The 18,982-nt window shown below is 43.0% G+C and overlaps 1 protein-coding gene across 2 annotated transcripts in view; it reads right to left on the reverse strand.

Annotated features, from left to right (window-relative positions):
• The window catches only part of MYOF (myoferlin), a 144,501-nt gene extending 128,847 nt beyond the window's left edge, over positions 1-15,654 (reverse strand). For both annotated transcript variants that reach the window (XM_058671953.1, XM_058671952.1), the window contains exon 1: positions 15,364-15,654. In XM_058671953.1, the coding sequence (XP_058527936.1) occupies positions 15,364-15,451 (88 nt within the window). In that variant the 5' untranslated portion in view covers positions 15,452-15,654. The remainder of the gene's footprint in view (positions 1-15,363) is intronic.
• Between the last annotated feature and the right edge of the window lie 3,328 nt (positions 15,655-18,982).

Below are 18,982 nucleotides of genomic sequence, written 5' to 3' on the forward strand. Positions count from 1 at the left end.
AGAGTTTATACACAGTAAGTTAGGGGTTTAGCCTCCACTAGTAAAACAATTGGGACTTGCTTATCAGGGGAACTGATTCATGGCTAAGCTATGTCACCTCTGAGCCGCTGACTCACGCAACAAGGCATTCATTATCCTGCAGCAAGTTCTGAGAAGGCTGGACTTTAGTTTTCTCTAGTTCTTTTATTCTTGGTATACTCACTTCCTCTTTCCCACCCGCTAATCCGAGGGTGGAAGGAGGCAGGCAGTCCTTGGACTTGGTTGGACTGGCACAAGTGGCACATGGCTTCTTCACCTACTCTGATCCCAAGGGATACATAAGGACAGGTAAGCCCACACTTGTCTCTGCTTCAGTTCCCTCAAAGGGAAAATAAAGCTGACACTAATACCTACCTCAGAAAGGGCACTGAGGATTAAGTAAAAAAAAAAATAGATCCAGTATGAGGCAGATAATAGAACAGGTATGAAACATGGTATAAACACTAAATGGAGTGGGCATTTGGTACTGCTTGAGACACTTGTGTCCTTTTGGAGTCTCTGGTTTGTGTCCAGGTTACTCCACTTCCACTTCCAAGCCAGCTTCCTGCTAATGTGCAATACCTTTGTGGGAAGGTATTGAGTTCCGGACTGAGTTCCTGGCTCCCGGCTTCGGCCTGACCCAGTCTTAACTGTAGGTATTTGGGGGAGTGACTCAATAGATCATGCTCTGTCCATTTCTCTCTCTCTCTCTCTCTCTTTTCTCTCTCTCTCTCTCTCTCTCTCTCTCTCTCTGTGCCTTTCAAATAAAATGGAAAATGAATGCCAAATTGACAAAAAAAAGTGAATGAATGGTGGAGGTGCTATCAGAGAAAGTCACCATTATCATCCAGACCCAAATCTCCATGTAGCAACTAAGGCATAAAGCACTTTTTAGGTGTGTTCAGTTAACTTATGCAACTGTGCTCCTAGTCAGGTATCACTATTCTCTCTATTTTACAGACGAAGCCACTGAAGGGCAGAGATGCTGGCAACATCTTAGAGCCGCACAGTCACTGTTGGTGCTATCTATGTGGTTGTCAGGACTTACATGTGGTTATATATACTTAAATTAAAGTTAACAGTGACATTTTGGGGTTCGCACAGTAGCATAACAGGTTAAGTCTCTATCCGCAGTGCCAGCATCCCAGCTCAAGTCTCAGTTGCTCCACTTTTAATCCAGCTCCTGCTAATGGCCTGGGAAAGCAGCAGTGGAGGGCCCAACTGCTTGGTCCTCTGTACTCTAGTGGGAGAGCCAGAAAGAAGCTCCTGGCTCCTGATTTCAGAGCAGTCCTTTTCCAGCCATTAAAGCCATTTGAGGAGCAAACCAGTGGATAAAAGGTTTCTCTCTCTCTCTCTCTCTCTCTTTCTCTCTCTCTCTCTCATCTCATCTCATCTCATCTCATCTCATCTCATCTCATCTCCCTGTAAGTCTGTATTTCAAATAAAAATAAGATCTTAAAAATTTCATATTGACATTTCAATCCGTCAGTCAGGGCACATTTCCACATGTAGCTAGTGAGTCCCCTACTGCAAAGGGCAGATCTTGACAGCTTCACCAACATAGAAAGTTCTATTGAACAATATTGCTCAAAATAATCTAGAATATAGTAGGCAGGCAAATAAATAACTGCCAAAGGAAGTAAAAGAAAGAAGCAAAACTAGTAAAATGGTCTGTTTTCTTTTTTCTTTCAAGAATGTTTATTTTTACTCATTTAAAGGCAGAATCACAGAGAGAGAGAGAGAGACAGACGGACAGACAGAGACAAAGATCTTACATCTGCTGGTTCACTTCCCCAAATAGCTGCAGTAGCTCTGCCAGACTGCAGCTAGAAGCCTGAAGCTCCTGCTGGGTCTCCTCTGTGGGTAGAGGGGCCCAAGCACTTGGGACATCTTTTGTTGCTTTTCCAAATGTATGAACAGGGAGCTGGATTGGAAGTTGGGCAGCCAGGTCTCAAATAAGTGCCAATAATGGATGCTGGTGTCACAGGTAGTGACTTAATCCGCTATTCCATAATGTTGGACCTGTGTTTTTATTTTAATCAGACTGATTTGTTTGGGCAAAATGTAAACTAAAATCTAGACATTTCCTTTCATTATCTCAAAGGCGAGTTTGCCCATGCTGTTAACAGTCACCACTTGATTTGCAAACTTTATTTCTTCCATAATCAGTCCATTAATTTCTCTTTGCAATGTTCACAGAGACAGATTTCCAGAGGTGGAGTGAGAATAAGCAGGCACCTGAAATGCTCATGCATCATCTCATTTGCTTCTTAAACATTCAGATGGAGATCATTCCCACTTCACAGCTGGGGAAACTGAGATCCAGAGAGTTCCTGCCACTAAAAGACTGAAGCCCCATGTTGAGTTTAAAGGGAGGCTGGGACTCCCCTACCTTCCAACTTCCTTTGATACAGCTTCATGAATTTCTGGAAGCCTGAGGAAACCTTGACGTTTCTAATAATCAAGATCAATCATGTAGTTTTGATACAGGCAAGCAGGTAGCAAGTGAGGCCTGGAGCTGAGAATGGCCAACATCACCCAAATGCCATTACCCCCCATGCAAATTCAACATGGCTGAAGGCTTAGCATACCCACTCCTCCTCAGGCAGCTAAGCCTCACTTGCCAGCATGCACCAGATACTGCAGCACCATTCCTGGAATTTACCACATACACTATAGCTCCATCCCAAACCCTGTCTCCTTTGAACATCACTCATGCTCTGCCCGGTGTAACACCCCTTCTCCTTTATGAGATTTTGTGGATTTACATCTGGTTGTGTATTACTGCCTTCCAATAAATTCTGCTTCCCTACTGACTGCTATTCACATCTTCCAATACATAGGAAACAAACACCTCGACCATTCAAGCCAGGAGTCTCCCCAAGGCCAGTTGAGGGTCCTACAATCACTTCTGGGCATAGACATCTAGTCCTTGTTTATTCCTATTTATCCCTCTGGCCTGGGAGACTCTGACCTGAAAGAATGAAAGAAAAAGTCAAAATCAGTCATTCAGTAACTTCTTATTGACCATCTGCTATTTTCCAGTCATTGAGCTAGGTGCTAAGGAGAAAGAAATAGTCCCTGACCTCATACAGCTTTCTGTCTGATGGAGGAAGCAGATAAAAATCCAGTAAGTTAGAAGACATACAGTTATGCATTCCAGTAGGTGCCACAAAGGAATATAAGATGTTAGGACAGGGAATTCCACGGGAATATGAGTAATGGTTGCTCTGATCTCCCAGGATGTGATTCTGGGAGGAGCAGGATGCCCAGGTCAACCAGGAGACCTGGAATTTCAGATCCTAAGGCTGTTTTCAACAGGTCTTCAGCCCTGCTGGCTCCCAGCACAACCCTGGCCAGAGACCTCAAAAGCCACAAGGCTCTTTCATGCTGCCCACAGGACCCTGCCAAGGGTATTGTCTCACTGCTGGCCACTAGGAATATAATGCGTCCAGTATGAACTGAAAATCCATGGCAATGGAGAGTTGCTAAGAACTCACTATGTTTACACCCACCAGGATAGCTATTACTGATAAAACAAAGACAAAAGTAGAAAATAACAAGTGCTGTCAAGGAGATAGAGAACCTACATGCATTTCTAATAGGAATGTGAACTGGTTCATTCTCTACGGAAAAAAAAAAAAAAAAACAGGCTGGTTCCTCAGAAAATTAGAAATAACAACATTTGCATGATTCAGAAGAATGGAGAGTAGGCCATATTGTTCACAGCAGTTTCAAGCACTGTAGCCAAAATTTAAAAACAACTTAGATTGTCCATGAATGGACTAAATGAGGTACAGACATACATTGCAATAGTATTCAGTTTTAAAAAGGAACAACAAATAGGCATTTAGCACAGTGCTTGACACCCACATTCCATAATGAAGTGCCTAAGTTCAAGTCCCATCTCCATTTTTGAGACTAGCTTCCCACTGGCAACCAGCAGTAGTGGCTCAAGTATCAGGTCCTTGCCTCCCACTTGGGAGACTCATACTTGGTTCCCAGCTCCTGGCCCAGCTATTGGGGGGAATGTGGGAAGTGTACAAGTGGATGGAAGCTCTCTATTGCTCTCTCTCTGCTTTTCAATTAAATGAAACCAAAGACATTTTTTTTTAAAGAAAGAGATTCTGAATGAGTCTTGAAGGCATAATAAAATAAGTCCAAAAATGGCTAAGATTTCAGATTCCACTTAATGAGATAGTTACAATAAGCAAGCTCACAGAGACACAAAGTAGAAGGGTCACTGCCAGAGGTAATGGGGAGTGGAGAATATAGAGTTATTGTTTAATGGGTACAGAGCTTCTGATTTGCTAAATGTAGAGTTTATCAATGGGTGGCAGTGATGAGTACACAGTCTTATGAATGGACTGAATAACTGTACAATTAAAAGGAACTGAGAAAGTAAACAGTATGTGGATTTTGCCACAATCAGAAACAAAGGATCTACTATGCACTTAATCGAGAGATTACTGTGTTCTCTCTCAATGGTATCAGGCATGGCTCTGTGTTTAAGAGGCTAATGCAGGGCCTGGCGGCATGGCCTAGCAGCTAAAGTCCTTGCCTTGGAAGCCCCGGGATCCCATATGGGCACCGGTTCTAATCCCAGTGGCTCCACTTCCCATCCAGCTCCCTGCTTGTGGCCTGGGAAAGCAGTTGAGGACGGCTCAATGCATTGGGACACTGCACCCGCATGGGAGACCCGGAAGAGGTTCCTGGTTCCCGGCTTCTGATCGGCGCGCACTGGCCTGTTGCAGCTCACTTGGGGAGTGAATCATCGGACGGAAGATCTTCCTCTCTGTCTCTCCTCCTCTGTATATCTGACTTTGTAATAAAAATAAAAAAATCTTAAAAAAAAAAAAAAAAAGAGGCTAATGCAGGCACAGCCAGAGTATCCTGTTGATTCTGAAATGCTCAACCTAGCAAGAAATGTCCATAGGATCCTGCATGGCCCCAGAAGTGGAAACTCAGTGGGCATGAAAGGGGAGGACATGAGCACTAGGCACACTGATGTGTCAGGCACAGGCTTTGATGCTTTGTGCTTTAAACAAGCTACCCTGTGAGGTACACAGTATTCTCCCCATTCTAGAGCCGAAAGCTTACCACAGACATTCGACTCATACTGATAAATCTGGGAGTGATATTCAGTCTACCTCATACATCTTCACATCTTATGTAGATTACATAAAGAACAGTTAGTAAGGAGTTGGTCCAAAAATAAAGCTGAGAAAGAGCAGGTCAAATCCCGAAGCTGGAGAGAGATGAGCTGAGTGGTTTATGTTGTAGGTCCTTAGAGGCTTGCCTGGTGAAGCGTGGATAGCAGGTATATCTGCACTGTTTGTCCTGGGCTTCTACACCCCTGGCACAGCTGGCTGGACCATCTTCTCCCAAAGATCTCAATACAGAGACACTGACACTGTAATAGATGGTGAGTCAAGATGAAGTCACCTGATAGTAACCCAAAGCTCACACAAGAGGCCTCACAAAGGTGGTCAGTGTGCAGACAGGTGACCAGTGCCTAGGCAAGCAGGAACAGGCATAAGGCTGCACCTTCTCAGAAGGGGAGAGATAAAGTAAATGTTCCCTGCCTGACATAATTCTGGTTCCTACGAGAGAAATGCCTCTCTAGCTTTACTAATTTCTCTCCTGCCAAGAAGTCCTTGAGCAAGCCTGTTGTTCCTGGCAATTACACAATTCTTAGCCACAACATCTTACCGCTCAGGGTAGCACAGAAAACTAGAGAGGGAAGGATCTTGTGTGAACACACACCTCACCATGGCTGAGGTAATGCTCTGCTCTGACCTTTGGCAAGAAAGCAAACTTTGTCTTCCAGTCCTGCTTTCTGCATCTATGCCTTTCTTCTCTCTCCTTGCAGTCTCCTGCTCTCCTGTCAGCCTCTCACCTCGCCCTCACCCACACTCTGACTGTGAGGAAGGGTGGCCCAATCAGCCTGCCCAGTGTGGTTTTCTTATGGATGTAATCGATCGGACTGCTTCCTTAGAATTTTTTTCATTAGAATTTCCTTTTGACTAGTGTCCCTGGCAAGTACAAATCTAGTCTTCACATTGCTGCTCCATGGCTCCCCACTGGTTTACAAGTGAAATGCCATCCCTAATCATATCAGATACTCCTCTATCAACCTCACCCATAACCCCATGAATTCCTAGTGCTTTTGTGTAGTTCCAAAGCCTGGAATTTTCTTCCCATTCTTTCAAAATTCCATTTGTTCTTCTAGGTCATGTCAAAGGACACATTTTTTTTTTCAAAGCTTTTCACTCTTCGTTTACTCTTAAATGGTGATCCTGCATGTCTCTTCTGGTTTGTATCTCATTTTGATGTTCTACTGAGTTCTTCCATTAGGCCTAGAGGATCAAGCCATGCTATGTTCCAGCTTTGGTTCCTTATATATTGTCTGGCGCACTGTAGGCCTTCCATGATAGCAACTGTTATCAAATAACAAAGGAAACTTAAGGATTCCTAATGTGCAATGTGACATGCATCTTCATGTATCCCCCACACAATGTCAGAAGGTAGGAGGTACTACTGAGAAGAACAGTGAAGGTCTCATTTGCTTGGGAGTAACTGGGAAATAAAGGCGGCAGTTGGGATTCCCACTTAGGCATTCTTGGCTCCAGTGCCCAAGGTCCTTGCTCCCTGATACCAAACATATTAACTAATAAGGCTGAAGGTGCCAGGTATCCCACTGCTATTTCTATGGCAAAACTGTGATTAAACTCACTCACAGAAGACCCTGCTCAATAGAACAGCTGGCCAATAAAAATTACACTGTGGGTGAGGCAATTATTGCCATATCATGAAATGCTGAATCTATGTGCTATAGGCCCCTGAGTGTTTTGCATATGAAATTTCACCTGGAAGCTTCACATTTTCCATACCAGGAACTTTTAGCAAAAATCAATCTGCCACTGAAAGGTAGGTGCTAGGAGCAGGTTCCACTGAGCGTTTAGTAGTGTGTGATACAGCCTCCTCTAAACCTCATCCACAGAACATCCAAGAGAACATTAAGGACATTCAGCCTGAGAGAATGGAAATCAGTCTCCCTTAAAGAGTCAAATGTCAATATTCTCTCTGATCTAAGACAACCTTCATGCAAAATACAAAACAAATACATATGTAGCTATATGTATGTGGATACATATATTCTTACAAATGAACTATATAATGAAAACTAGAACACCAGGAAATGAAGAAGCACTGCAATATGCATCTCTACTCTTGAATAAAAGAAAGCCCAATAAAACTGTTAAATATACCTTGACAATTTGACACTAGATTTTCTTCCATTACCTATACCTATAATGTCATTTTACATGTAAATAGCAGAATGTTGGAATTGTGACTGCAGCTGAAGGACTATATTATTATAATAATACGGGGAGACAGGAAAGGGAAGGAAAGGAAGGAAGCTCTATACCACAAAACTACATAATGAAAAATAGTAATTTAAAAAAAAAGAGTCAACACTAAGGTGTTTCCAGTCTCCTGCCAGCTCTTTGTTTTCATTGTCAACAAATAAGATGTATGATCAGGGGCCAGTGCCATGGCACTGTAGGTTAAGACTCTGTTCTCAGTGCCAGCATTCCACACAGAAACTGGCTTGGGCCTCAGCTGCTCCAACCTCTGACAAAACTCCCTGCTACTGTGCTTGGGAAGGTAGTAGAGAGGGCCCGAGTCCTTGGGCCTCTACACCCATGTGGGAGACCCAGAAGAAGCTCCAGGCTCCTGACTTCAGCTTGGCAGAACTCAGCCAATGCAGCCATTTGGGGCATGAATCAGTAAAGGGAAGATTCACATTCTCTCTCTCTCTTCTTCTTCTTCTCCTTCTTTCTCTGTAAACCTGCCTTTCAAACAAAAATAAATAAATCTAAAAACAAGATGTACAATCAGTAGCAATGGTGATGTGCTCATGCTCTTTGGACAGGACCTAAACCTAGGGGGATGTGGAAACTCACCACGAATCAAGAAAGAAATCCAAACTAGAAAGTACCCCTGGGCTGAGGGCATACAGTAAACACACAGCGGGGCAAGACAGGAAAAGCAAGGCACATTAAATGATTTTAAAGGCACTTAAGGCTTTATAAATGACTGCACCCATAGATCATGCCTTTGGGAAAGGTATCTATGTTTCCACGCTTCAGGAGGGTGTGGCCACTATCCTCAGGCCACAAATCCTAAGTCTTGTCATCCCGGAAGTGATGGAAATGACTCAGTAAACCAAACACAGTTGCCATGCTGAGTGTTTTGTCAGTGCACACAGTAGTTCCTGGCATGAGTATGTGAGCAAGTGGGAATCCTCTTGATCAGCCCTGGCTAGACCCACAAGGCATCTGTGTGGGTAACCATGTGGGTAATCCACCAAGTGACTCTGAAACTGAACTCCTAGAATGTAAAAGCAGCACCGAGCTTCCTGTCTGTCGTTCTTAGTCCAAGGTATGCTCACTTGTCCTTTACCAAAGAACTTCTCTGACTTGAGGGAACGATCTAACTGTCTTACAAGGTTCTAATCACCAACTAAGGAGTCATTTGCTCCTCTAACAGGTAAGACTGTTTATGGCCACTGTTTGGGAGTGATTTGTGTAGGGGTTTGGGTAGGTCTAGGCATGTCCAAGCAGAATGTGACTGCCATCGTCATGGAACGCCCCCAGACCAACTGCAGCCCACCCAGCCATCATAAATTCCCTAAGGAGCAAAGCATGACTGACAAACCACTGACCAGCCAGGAATGTGGACACGAGCTGAGCACACACCTCTCAGCCCCAATTGCAATCTATAAATACTTTCACCCCTAACTCCAGTGGGAGCCCAGGAATTAAGCAGCAGTTGTCCAACTCCTCACTCAGCACTTTGCAGTGAATACCTACTTTCTTCCACTTCCCCAATGAGAGTGACTGGCCTTCTGCAGGTCAGCTGGGTAAACCCAGTCTGGGAGTTCTACCACAACACCTCCACAGGCTTCAGTGAATTAGAACACTGAAATATTACTCCTATCAAACTTTGCCATTCCTAAAGGGAATCTCATAGCTGCTATGTTTATTTATGAGAATTTTTTTGTTAAAATATTCTTAGAATTAATGTCCTTATCTGAAAAAAAATCAACTGTAAAATTTCAGATAGCAAAGTAGTTCTTTCTAAAAATAACCAGGCAAGTCTCTGTCAGATAACTCTACAGATTTACTCCTACATATGTTACTGCCCCCCTTTTCTTTGGAGGGGAAGTACAAAGGACCATTAGAAATACTAAGTGCTTTGTCCAAGACTACAGGTTTGATAAGTTTATTGGAAGTGGAGGGTTCCTTTGAATAGTTAGGCTTGTGCTCTAGAAATACGTGCACATGAAATAACAGGGATCTGGGGCCAGTGCCATGGTGTAGTAGGCTAGGCTTCTACCTGTGGTGCCAGTTTCCCACACAGGCACTGGTTTGAGTCCCAACTGCTCAACTTTCAATCCAGCTCCCTGCTGGGGTCTGGTGGGAAAAAACAGAGAAGATGACCTAAGCCCTTGGGTCGTTAGATCTGGAAAAAGCTCCTGGCTTCAAATTGACCCAGCTCCAGCATTGCAACCAAAGGGAGTGAACCAGCAGATGGAAGACCCCTCCGTTTCTCCTTTTCTCTATAATTCTGTCATTCAAATAAAATAAATTCTTAAAAAAAATTAACAAGGATTTAGAAAAGTATGTACCAATGGGATAATTACTTGGTGATTATTTGGACAGCTGTAGTAGCCATGTAGCCATCCCACAAGCCAATCCAAAACCAAAAGTGAGGGTACATTCTTCCTGATGAGACTGAAGTATCAGAATGATGGATTGAGGAAACGGCTATGTTGCTAACAACTAGACTCACTGGAGATGGATGCCTCAGATGTGGTGACGCTGCTATACTGCCTAGGCAAACGACACATCAAATGGAAAATAGAAATTCAAGTCAACAATTATGAAAACCAACTTTCAAAGAAAAGAAATCTTGTTTATAAACCATAGGTTGCAGGGCAGGCATTGTAGTGCAGTGGGTTGAATCACCACTTGCAAGACCCACATCCTTTATCTACATGCCAGTTTGAGTCCTGGCTACTCTACTTCCCACCCTAGTTCCTGCTAATGCACCTGAAAAATCAGTGCATGATGGTTTAAAACCTTGAGTTTCTGCCACCTATGTGCCAGGAACCTGGATGTAGTTCCTAGCTCCTGGATTCAGCCTGGCTCAGTTCTGGTTGTTGGATTCACTTGGGGAATGATTCAGTGGATGGAAGATCCTGTCTCTCAGCCTTTTGAATAAATACATAAATCCACAATAAACAAAACCTTGCTGGTTACAATGTCCACATCCTGCCCTGGAGAACCTGAGTTCTATGCCTGACTCCAACTTTCTGTTAGTGCAGATCGCAGAAGACAGCGGTGATGGGTCAAGCAGTCGTGTCACTCAGGTGGGATACTCGGATCGCGCTCCTGGTTCCTGACTTCAGCCCCAGCCTTGCACTGGCCTCTGAGGGAATCTAGGGAATGAACTAACAGAGGATAACTCTCTGCCTCTCAAATAAATAAATTAAAAAGAAATTTTAAAAAGAAAGGAAAACACACACACAAACCACAGAACTAAGCCTTCAGAAGTTCACATATTCACAAGGATATACACTATAAGGACATCTACTGCTTATAGACAGTGACAGAACAACTCTTGTATATACAGCAAAATGCTGACAAGGATTCAAATCAAACTGTTCAGAGGTTTAACCCTCATGGGGAAGAGTAGAGAGGGAGAAACAGGATGAAAGGTGTGGCAAAAAGCTTCACTTTTTAGTGGTATAATTCCTTAGAATAGTTTTATTCTTACATAGACTACTTTTTCACCCATTTAAAAAAAAGTGTTAAAGGGCTGGCAATGTGATATAGCAGGTAAATTCGCTGCCTATAAACCCAACATTCCTTATGGGTACCAGTTCAAGTGCCGGCTGATCCATTTCTGATCCAGCTTCTTGCTAAGAGCCTGGGAAAAGCAGTAGAGGGTAGCCCAAGCATTTGGACTCCTGTCATCCACCCAGGAGGGCAGGATAGAGTCCTAGGCTTCTGGTTTCAGTCTGGCCCAGGCCTCGTTATTACTGCCATTTGGAGAGTGAACCAGCAGATAAAAGATCTCTTTTTCCTTCTTCTTCTTCTCTCTCTCTCTCTCTCTCTGCATCCCCTGACCTTTCTCCTCTTCGTAACTGCCTTCCAAATAAATAATTCTTTTTAAAAAAGTTGAGATGCTGTATTAATTAAAACTTTAAGAAGTTTCTAAACTCTCTTCTGAATGGGGAAGCATAAAGTACTAATATTGAGAGAGATCTCAGAGGTATGACTAATCCAACCTCAGCCTAAAGCAATCTTGCAGCCTAACTTTCTGAGGCAGAATGCCCACCTTCTGCTCACAGCACTCCTCTGGTCCTGGGAATCAGAGCTAACTCATGCTACCTGGTGTACCCCATGGATATGAAAATCAAATATACTTCATGATTTTCATCATCTACTCCTGCACTGCTAAGTGTGAACAACAGCCACACAGTAGTGACAACAGTCACGCCCTAATCCTTCTGGTTCAATCCGCTGCAGAAGACTAAACACAACAGTTGAGGGCAACTCTCAGGCAGTGGGTTGTTTGTGCAGCACACTCTCAACTGCAGGTTAGTTACAGTCTAGGAGGACCCCACAATCCCTATGCAAACATCACCACTAACACACCCTGCCCTTGGCCCTTCTTCCCATGGTCTTACATGGCTTGAGAGCTGTTTATGGCACCTTTGAGACCTTGTGTTTTATGTACACCTTTGAGACCTTGTGTTTTGTTGCTTATGGGTAAGCAACAAAATGCTTACCCATTTCAATGAACATGGGGACTTATCTTTGACACTACTTTGATCACAACAGAGTAAACATCTTCCTTACTACACTCAACCCCTCTCCACATCTGGAAGCCTCTCTGGCTCTGCTCCATGCTCCCTCATATAGCTGAAGTGCCCACAGTTCTGCCAGAACCTACTGTTATTTACTTTTACACATAGTTTACAACTGGGAAGCACACCTGGGAAGGGCTGTCATCATCCAAGTCTAACGTACTAGGCCAGATAAAAAGCAAAAGAAGTATTACAGCCAATCCTATAACCCCTGCAGCACCAGGGCAATGCTTCCCACATCTTGATTAAGAGCACATAACCAATACCCAGAACTAGAAAATCACACAATCTTAAAGCCAAAAGAAACCTAAAGAGATGAGTACCCGTCATTCCAGAGGAGAGCTCTGGGACTGGGTGGTGAACTCAGGATTAGCAGTTAAGATACTCCAGTTTTGTTCCAGGTTGCTTAGTAGGTGGCTGAATGAATGACTTTGACACTCAATTTGTACAACCAAAAGACACTAAAAAATGAGACCAGAGTTAAATAGTACCATAAATGTAAACGTTTGCATAAACTGCATTTGCCAATTTAACTGCAACTATCCACTTTTGTTTACTTTCATAGCTCTAGACATATTTTTGGTCAATTACAAGTTTCAACTAATGCATACACACCCTAGAAAAATCATCCAGATTTCAAAAGAGTGTTAAACCCAGTTCCTTTATAACCTAAGGGACTTGCTTTAAACAATGACATCACCAGACGGAAACTCAAATACATTTATACATCTCTACATGCCAATGATGAAAGATATCAACTCTTCACGGTCTCTCCCTACTTTAAGAAGATTTTCAAGAAAATTAACAGAACACATCTCTACTAAAAAATGAAGGTAGACTCCCACTGAAACTTCTAAATATACCCAGACAACAAAAAATTAGAATCTCTATTATTGCCTATGCCCTCAGTGTCATAACCCACATAAAGAGCAAAATGTTGGAATCATTTCTCTTTTATCTCTAATTTTAAGTGGTTGTTCTCTCCTGATGCCTTTTGTTCATTGGCTAAGGGGTTGTTTTGCTCTTCTTAGGGAATGTTTTTTTTTTTTTTAATGATACTGAGTTTTTCTATCCATGGTGTGAGTAGTTTTGATTTCTTGTGGTCACTTATTTTTCAATATTTTTTAAAAGATTTATTTATTTTTATTGGAAAGTTAGATTTACAGAAAGGAGAGACAGAGAGAAAACTCCTTCATCTGCTGAGTCACTCCCCAAGTGGCCGCAACAGCTGAAGCTGAGCTGATGTTCTACAGCCAGGAGACCAGGAGTTTCTTCTGAGTCTCCGACATGTATGCATGATCCCAAGGCTTTGGGCTGTCCTCTACTGCCATCCCAAGCCACAAGCAGGGAGCTGGATGAACCAGCACAGGCAAGGTGAGGCACTTTAGCCACTCGGCTACTGCACTAGATCTGGAATGGTTCTTTCTTGTTTTAATTTGTAGCTTTCTGGTTTCAAATCCAACTATGTTTGCTGTGGATTTTGCCTTTTTACACTTCCTATTCATTTGTGTCTTTTTCAGTAAGTCCTTGTGATTCATTAACAGATCATTCATGAGACATTTTGATTGCAAGCACCTGATATTGTAAATGTCCCTTTCAACACTGTTTTTGCTACATCTCATGGATGTGGATATTCTTGTTTTTGTTGTCATTCTTTCAGAGCCACATAAGTCGTGTAGTAGAATCAATTTCTACAAGAAGGTTTTTATTTTCTTTTTCATCACTTTAATGACACACTGGTCATTCTGTAGCATATTGTTTAACTTTATGTTGATGTAAATTTTGTTTTTCTCCCTGTTGTGGACTGTATTTTCTGGTTCTGTACTTAAGGGGATGTACAATGGAAGTGTAGCAGAGATGGCTATGTCCAGATGTGGAGACATAGTACAGTATGTATCTCTGCATCCAGACCAAAGATGGACTCCCAGAGAAACTGTTGAATATATCCTGACAGTAGCATGCTGGAGTCTGAGACACTGTCCATGCCTACAGTGTCGGGAAACACTTCAGTAGTGGAATGATCGACTTATGACTGTTCATGAAGGACTACCCATTGTAATATTAGAGAGGAAATCAGTAGGGGGGTAGGGGACTTGGGGAGAAGGATGGAAAATCCCAGAGCCTACGGAACCATATCATAAAATAATAATGATAATAAAAGAAAATATTTTTAAAAACTAAAATTAACATGATTTCATAGTATTCATTAACATACTTTTCAAACCAGATGGTCTTTCAAGAAACCAATTTTTGCCCTTCAGATGTGTATGTTTAAATTAAAATATTGGCGCCTTCAGTTTTTTTTTTCACTTTCATAAGGAGTTTAGAAAGGGAAATGAGAAAGAACAGATGAAAGAAAGAAAGTGGAAGAAAGAAAGAAAAAGGAGAGTTATAAAATACCAAAAACTAGAAGAAGGGAGAAGCAGTGAAGTTCCTGGAGGAAGAGAAAAATGTGTTAAGGCGTGGTCAGGAAACATATGCTGGTCAAGGCAGCCAACCCCCTCCCCCAGAGCCCTCCCACTGCAGAGAAGTGAGCTGGCAACCTTACCACATCCCAGGGATACACAAGACACAGCTAAAGCCCCACACCTGGATTTAGACCCACCACTCCAGCCAAAACTGAAGCACTTGCCACACACCCACCAATCATCTTCCCTCCTGGGCAATCACAATCACATGCCACAGAAAAACAACCATTGGGAATTACAACAGGCCTTGAAAGACAATCTAGACCTTCCTGGTCTGTCCTGAAGAACAGAAAACTCAGATCCAGAGAAAGAAAATCACTTGCCCGAGGCCATTCAACAAGACAGAATCAGACCCCAAAACAACAAACTCCTTCTCTCTGTGGGCAACTGAAAAACTCCAAACCTTCCAGTAGATAAACAAGTGAGCCAGCTGCATGGATTAAGAACAATTACAAACAGGCACCAAACAGCTTGAAAACAAACTCACTCAAAATGAGAACTGCACCTCACCTGCCAGGAGCACAGTAGATGGGAGAGCAGGGTCTGGCTGGCTAACGGAGTGATGGTTTCCCCAGCTCCTTCACACATCTCTCACAGGCAGAGACAATCCCTTCTAAGTGCAAGTTAACTCTAACTTCTAAACAATACAGACCTTTTAAAAATCTGAACTTTGAAGACTACCAACCACAACAGGTTCTCCCCCGCCCCAAGCCTTATAGAACTCACATTCTCTATGAAACGATCGCTGTGCAGAATCCTAGGCTGCGGCAAATGAAATGCCTGTCGCAGCAGCCTTCCCCTCTGACCTGTGCAGGTAACAGAAGTAGCACAGACTTCTTCAGTCACCTAAGTGCAAGTTTGTAAAGAATGTGCTACAAGGAAGTTCCAGTCCCAAATAGAGCTTCAGAACAAAAAAGAAAAACTTTCTCTTACCCTTAAAAATGACAGAAACAATAGGATCCGGTTTCCCAAATTTTGTTTTTGGGATGTTACTGGCGGATTCCACAATCACCCGAAGCATGGCTGGTCATGGACAGGAAGCAAGGCTCGGTGCACGGAGCTGGGAAGACGCGGGCGCTGGAGCTCACGGCCGCACCGCCCAAGGAGAGTCCCTGGGCCAGGGGAGAGGGAAGAGGCGAGGCAGATGGGTGGACCTCTGGCGGACTATTTACTGAAGGCAGTGTGTAAACTGATACCCAGACCGGAGCCTACAAAGTGCCGCAGGCACCGCCTGATGAGTCCAGGAAAATGTAGAAGTGAAAAGGACAAAACCTGAACCGAAAATAATTTTGAGCAACCAATGAAACTAACAGGGCTTTGGAGCTAATGAATGCAGGTTAAGAAACTACTGGCACGTGCTGCCTTTCAGCAATAATTCATGGAACCGAATTGACCTGTTATGTTTTTTGTTTTGTTTTGCCTCTCATTCTTTTCTGAGTTTCATAGAGTTTTAAAACTTTGTGTATGTGTATTTTTCTTTTGCCATTTCTTTTGCAGAACTGTTATTATGAACAGCTGTTAAAAAAAAACTGTTGGAAGGCGCCCCCTGCTGCATAGCAAAAGAATAGCTTAGTTTATTTCAAGAAAACTCAATGCCAGCTATCAAATTTCACAAAACTGGTGCATTGGGGGGTATTCTTTTGCCTTACAAAAGGATTCATAATGGAATTTCCTCAAAAGTCATTAAAAAAATCTGGATGGCCAAGTTCTTCTAGTCCATCAGATGATGTTCACAGCCCTTGAGAAATGGAGAAGTGCCCCTCCATTATTCCTGGACCTGCTCCTGGCATGGTGTCTTCCCCTCACTGGAGGGCTCACAAGGTAGTGCAACCTGCTAGGTTTTTTTTTCTCACGTTTACTTATTTATTTTCATCTCCTTGAAAGTCAGAGAGACATCCACTGGTTCACTCTGCAGATGCCCACAACATTCAAAGCTGGGTCAGGCTGAAGCTATGAGTCCAGAACTCCATCTAGCTTTCCCAGTGGGTAGCAGGATAGCAGGGACCCAAACACTTAAGCCATTATGTGCTGCCTCCCAGGATGCATTATAAGGAAGGTGGACCGGAAGCAAAGGAGCCAGGATTCAAGTGGTACCCTGATACAGGATGTGGGTGTCACAAGCGATGGCTTACCTACTATGCCACATGGATCCAGCCTGGTCGCTAAGAACACAAGAGTAGAACTGGGATTCGTGGTTAGTCAGGCCTGAATGTGAATCCTTATTTCATCACTTTGAGCCACATAATCTTAGCAAGTTTCTTCTCTCCCTCAGTTTCCTCATCTGTAAAGTCGACACTGAGCTCAAGTTCGCAGTAAAGTTGTTACAAGATGAAGGTCATACAGCAGGACCTGGCACAGGCATGAAGTAAATATCACATGTACACACCAGAAGTTCATGCTTGTTGGTGATTTCACAGTGTTGCCATTAAGGCTGGTGGACTTTAAATGAGGATCCACTGTGTTTCAGAAGAAAAGGTCAGGACTTAGGGTGAAGAAACACAGGGATCCTTTTCCCTCCAAAACTTGCAAACAAGAGCCATCTGTGAGCAAACACTTTCAGTGTATTGGAAACATGTGGTTTAACCTGCGAGGAATCTTCTGTCTTAGCTTCGCGAAGGCTTACTAAAGCCAGGAACCAAATGTGCGGTGCTATCTACGTGCAGAGAGCTTTGGTAGACTATAGTCATCATTTTTGCTTTATCCAACTTTTCAAATGTTTAAAATCCTTTCCATGGTGAAATATAGTTACAGAAAAAGGCATACAACACAAAGTGGGCATTGGACAAGCCCCCAGATCAAGATAGACTATGGGCAGTACACTGAAAGTCCATACCCATATCACTTTCTCCTCCCAGGGCAACAAACTCCTTGCTCTTCTTTATTTTACTAAAATAAAAAATGGTTTAGGTGTCCTTCTTTATGACTTCTATATGATTATATGAATGTTTACATATGATGAACTTGACGTCACATACATTCATGTATACATGCACATCTATATATACAGTATGGATTCTTTGATATATTATGACCTTTACTTTTTTTTTTTTTTTTTTTAAAGATTTATTCATTTTATTACAGCCAGATATACACAGAGGAGAGACAGAGAGGAAGATCTTCCGTCCGATGATTCACTCCCCAAGTGAGCCGCAACGGGCCGATGCGCGCCGATCCGAAGCCGGGAACCTGGAACCTCTTCCGGGTCTCCCACGCGGGTGCAGTGTCCCAATGCATTGGGCCGTCCTCAACTGCTTTCCCAGGCCACAAGCAGGGAGCTGGATGGGAAGTGGAGCTGCCGGGATTAGAACCGGCGCCCATATGGGATCCCGGGGCTTTCAAGGCGAGGACTCTAGCCGCTAGGCCACGCTGCCGGGCCCGACCTTTACTTTTTTAATAGTCTAGTATAGACTTCAGTGTTTGATTTTATTAATGTATTCTACTGTTGATGGGAGTTGGGAACACAACAAACATTGCTATTCTAAACATACTTGAAGATATTTGCTGATCTAGATGCATAAGAGTGTATTTAGGATCGACTGTTGGCAGAATTGCTGGATTAAAGTGCACATTGCATTCCTTCACCTTTACTCAATAATTCCATATTACATAAAATACTTCTAAACATTCACAGAAAATGAAATTAAGAGGTGAGTTCATTTTAGTACAAAAGCTTTTGGAATTCATGTATACAGGGGTCTTCGCCAAGTTCATGGCAGAGTCAGCAAAATGGCACAGCAAGTTAAGCCTCTGTCTGAAATGCCAACATACCATATGAAAACTGGGTCAAATCCTAGTAACTCTGCTTCTAATCCAGCTCCCTGCTAATGAGCCAAGAAAAATAAGCTGAAGATGACCCAAACACCTGGACCCCTGCCAGCCACATGGGAGGGCCAGATGGAGTTCCAGGCATCTGATTTCAGCCTGGCTGTTGCTGCCACTTGGGAAGTGACGTGCAGAACAAGGGTTGCTCTCTCCCACCCTCTGTCACTCCCCCTCTCTTCCAAGTCTGCCATGTAGGCACAGGGGCCCGTGTACTTGGGCCATCTTCCACTGCTTTCCCAGGCAATAGAAGAAAGCTAGATTGGAAGTGGAGCAGCCAGGATTTGAACCAGTACCAATATGGCATGCTGTCATTGCAGGTGGTGGCTTACCTCACTATGCCACAACTCTGGCCCAGGGAAGGATTTCTTAGTAGGAAAAAATATATAAGTAAAAAATAAACATTGATGGGTTCAATTATATTAAAATCACAACCTGCAAGGCTGAAGTTTTTGGAGCACATCCACAGTTCCAGCAAATTAGTAAGGAAAAAACACAGAATTTGGTGGAAAAATGACTAAAAGACTTGAGCAAGCACTTCACAAATTAGAAAATGCAGTGTGAACAGACATTCAATGTTATTAATAATCAGAAAAATGTACACTAAAGCTCCAATGAGATACTGTTCTATACGTAACATATAGACAAATATGTAAAAAATCTCTCATAGCCAAGTGTGATGAGAATGAAGACCAACAGGAAGTCTGATACACTGCTGCTGAGAGGTTAACCA

Source organism: Ochotona princeps, chromosome 13 (genome assembly GCF_030435755.1).
Source record: "Ochotona princeps isolate mOchPri1 chromosome 13, mOchPri1.hap1, whole genome shotgun sequence".
NCBI lineage: Eukaryota > Metazoa > Chordata > Mammalia > Lagomorpha > Ochotonidae > Ochotona > Ochotona princeps.